General features: G+C 42.1%; 1 protein-coding gene across 1 annotated transcript in view; it reads left to right on the plus strand.

Annotated features, from left to right (window-relative positions):
• Positions 1-2500, plus strand: part of LOC125285313 (ryanodine receptor 1-like) — a 118157-nt gene that overhangs the window by 98351 nt on the left and 17306 nt on the right. Inside the window, 2 exon segments of the mRNA XM_048229717.1 lie at positions 1107-1137; positions 1851-1924. Coding sequence (XP_048085674.1) covers positions 1107-1137; positions 1851-1924 — 105 coding nt within the window.

Raw genomic sequence — 2500 nt, forward strand, 5'->3', positions numbered from 1 at the left:
ATTTATCGCGATAAAGACACATTGACACACACACGCGATACCCATCACATTACGCACACACGCGCCATAGTGCAGATACGTGAAGAGCTAATTGAATATCGGCACAATACCCCATCTCTATCTTCTCTCTCTCTCACACAAACACATGCACATACACATGTACACTATTACCAAACCAGACTCTAAAATGTTAGGGGTCTATACACAGGTGGCCTTTATGTCCTGTAGCTGTTTAATTTGGGGAAAACGAGGCGCACCATTTTGTGAAAATGCTATTAGTTTTAATTTAATCAACACAGTCCTCAATGATCAGAAACTATTGCAGCTAGTTTCACCCTGCTGTGATAAATAAAAACACATTTGTAAAAAAAAGACTAATAGCATGTGTTAGATTTTTGGCCAGACATTGTTACTGTATGTAAGGGATAATTTAGATGACAAACCCACAACATTCTTCATGATTAGTTTGAGATGTAGGGAGAATGTACACAAATAGGGCCTACTATAAACTACTAAGCACTGCACAACACTGATGCTGCAGACTGAATATTTCAAGTATTTATTTCAATACTTACATTTCTTACCATAATCAGTTACAGTAATCAACCAATAATGTAATCAAAGAAACAAATAAAATCTGTAGACAAATAAAAAAAATTACTGCATGTACATACACTTTGACTCTGAAGAAAAACTAGTGTAAAAAAGCTGCTGCCTTTATAGTACACCCTGAGTGCTGCGCTTTCAAATTAGCACGGTAAACTTCCACAACTGGTGGATGTGGATTATCCAATCTGTTCATTAGTGTGACTGGCTAGGCAATCCGGGGCTTTGTAATGACAAGGAAGTAACCCCTGCAATCCTTATCTGTGTCTAAGGTGTGAAAAATGTGTGTAGAGTTTTTACAAATCACTGTGTGTAATGTTTTGCAAAAAGGGTGAAGCAGACATTGTGTGTATGCTGTGCAAATCTGTGGAGGTGTTTTACCTTTGGAGTAGAAATTTTGCAAATTGTGTGAAATTTTATTTTAGTGTGTAAACAATCGAAAAACTGTAATATATGTCTGGTCGTGTGTGTGTGTGTGTGTGTGTGTGTGTGTGTGATAGGAGAGACAGGCTGTATGGTGTCCACCACCTGAACCGGGCATCTCTATATTGAATGGGGCAACGCTGAAGTCCAACAGGTGAGTGTGTCTCAATAGGGAGTCCTTGTTTCTCACACACCCTGATGATACCAATTAATCATGAATCATCTGATGACACTGACACACACCTGATGAGTGTGTGTGTGTGTGTGTGTGTATGTGTGTGTGTGTGTGCATCCTGTGTGTATGTGTGTATCCCAGTGTGTGTGTGTGTGTGTGTGTGTGCCTGTGTGTGTGTCCCAGTGTGTGTGTGAAAATGCTGTGTGTGTATCCTGTGTGTGTGTGATAAAATCTGAGACCTGAAGGATAAGATCTGGTTTCTTTGTCAGCATGAGATCCACCATGGTCACCCGCAGGAGACCCAGTGTCTCAACACGGCTGTCCTGTTCAACATTAAACCCTATTCATATATCCTGATGTAATACTGTGTGTGTGTGTGTGTGTGTGTGTGTGTGTGTGTGTGTGTGTGTGTGTTTTCATCCTTGTGTGTGTGTGTGTGTGTGTGTGTGTGGGTGTGTGTGTGTGTGTGTGTGTGTGTGTTTCATCCCTGTGTGTGTGTGTGTTTCATCCCTGTGTGTGTGTGTGTGTGTGTGTGTGTGTGTGTGTGTATGTGTGTGCGTGCGTGTGTGTGTGTGCATCCCTGTGTGCGTGTGTGTATTTGTGTGTTTTTATGATTGTGTGTGCATGTGTATGTGTGTGTATGCAGTGTCTTAGATCTGAATGCTTTTGAGAGGCAGAACAAAGCTGAGGGTCTTGGAATGGTTTCAGAAGAAGGCACAAGTAAGTAACCCTCCACACCCAACCAACCTATACAAACACGCACACCTCCACAGCAATCAACTTTACTACACACACACACACACACACACATATAAACACAAGTGAGCCCCATGTACAAAGGCCGCTGTGTACACACCCTTTAGGTTTTACGGTCATTCCGGTGCTAATAGAGATGCTAAAGAGCAGGTTGTTGATGTCAAATGTCTCTGCAGCTGAAAGGAGTAATCATTAATGAGATGTGTTTTAATATCTACCATGGACACTCCAGCCTCCATGTGGACAGCCCTGTTGTTGTCTCGGTAACCTCCAGAGTGAGATCATTCTGTGCTAACCCCCACTGCCCCCTAGTGCTGTTTTATGGTACTGTGCTGTAATTCTACTGTGCTCTACTGAGTGTGTTCATAGACACTGGGAATGGGTGATGATGTCTCATCGAGGGTTATTGATTGTTAATGATGTTCATCGAGGCTGATGATTGGTTAATGTTTGTCACGTGATGATGGAGAAGTGTGTCACATGACCGTGATTCATTTACCTTCACCCAGATCTTGAACTGCATCTTATCACCTCTCCTCT

This window comes from Alosa alosa, chromosome 2 (genome assembly GCF_017589495.1).
Source record: "Alosa alosa isolate M-15738 ecotype Scorff River chromosome 2, AALO_Geno_1.1, whole genome shotgun sequence".
NCBI lineage: Eukaryota > Metazoa > Chordata > Actinopteri > Clupeiformes > Clupeidae > Alosa > Alosa alosa.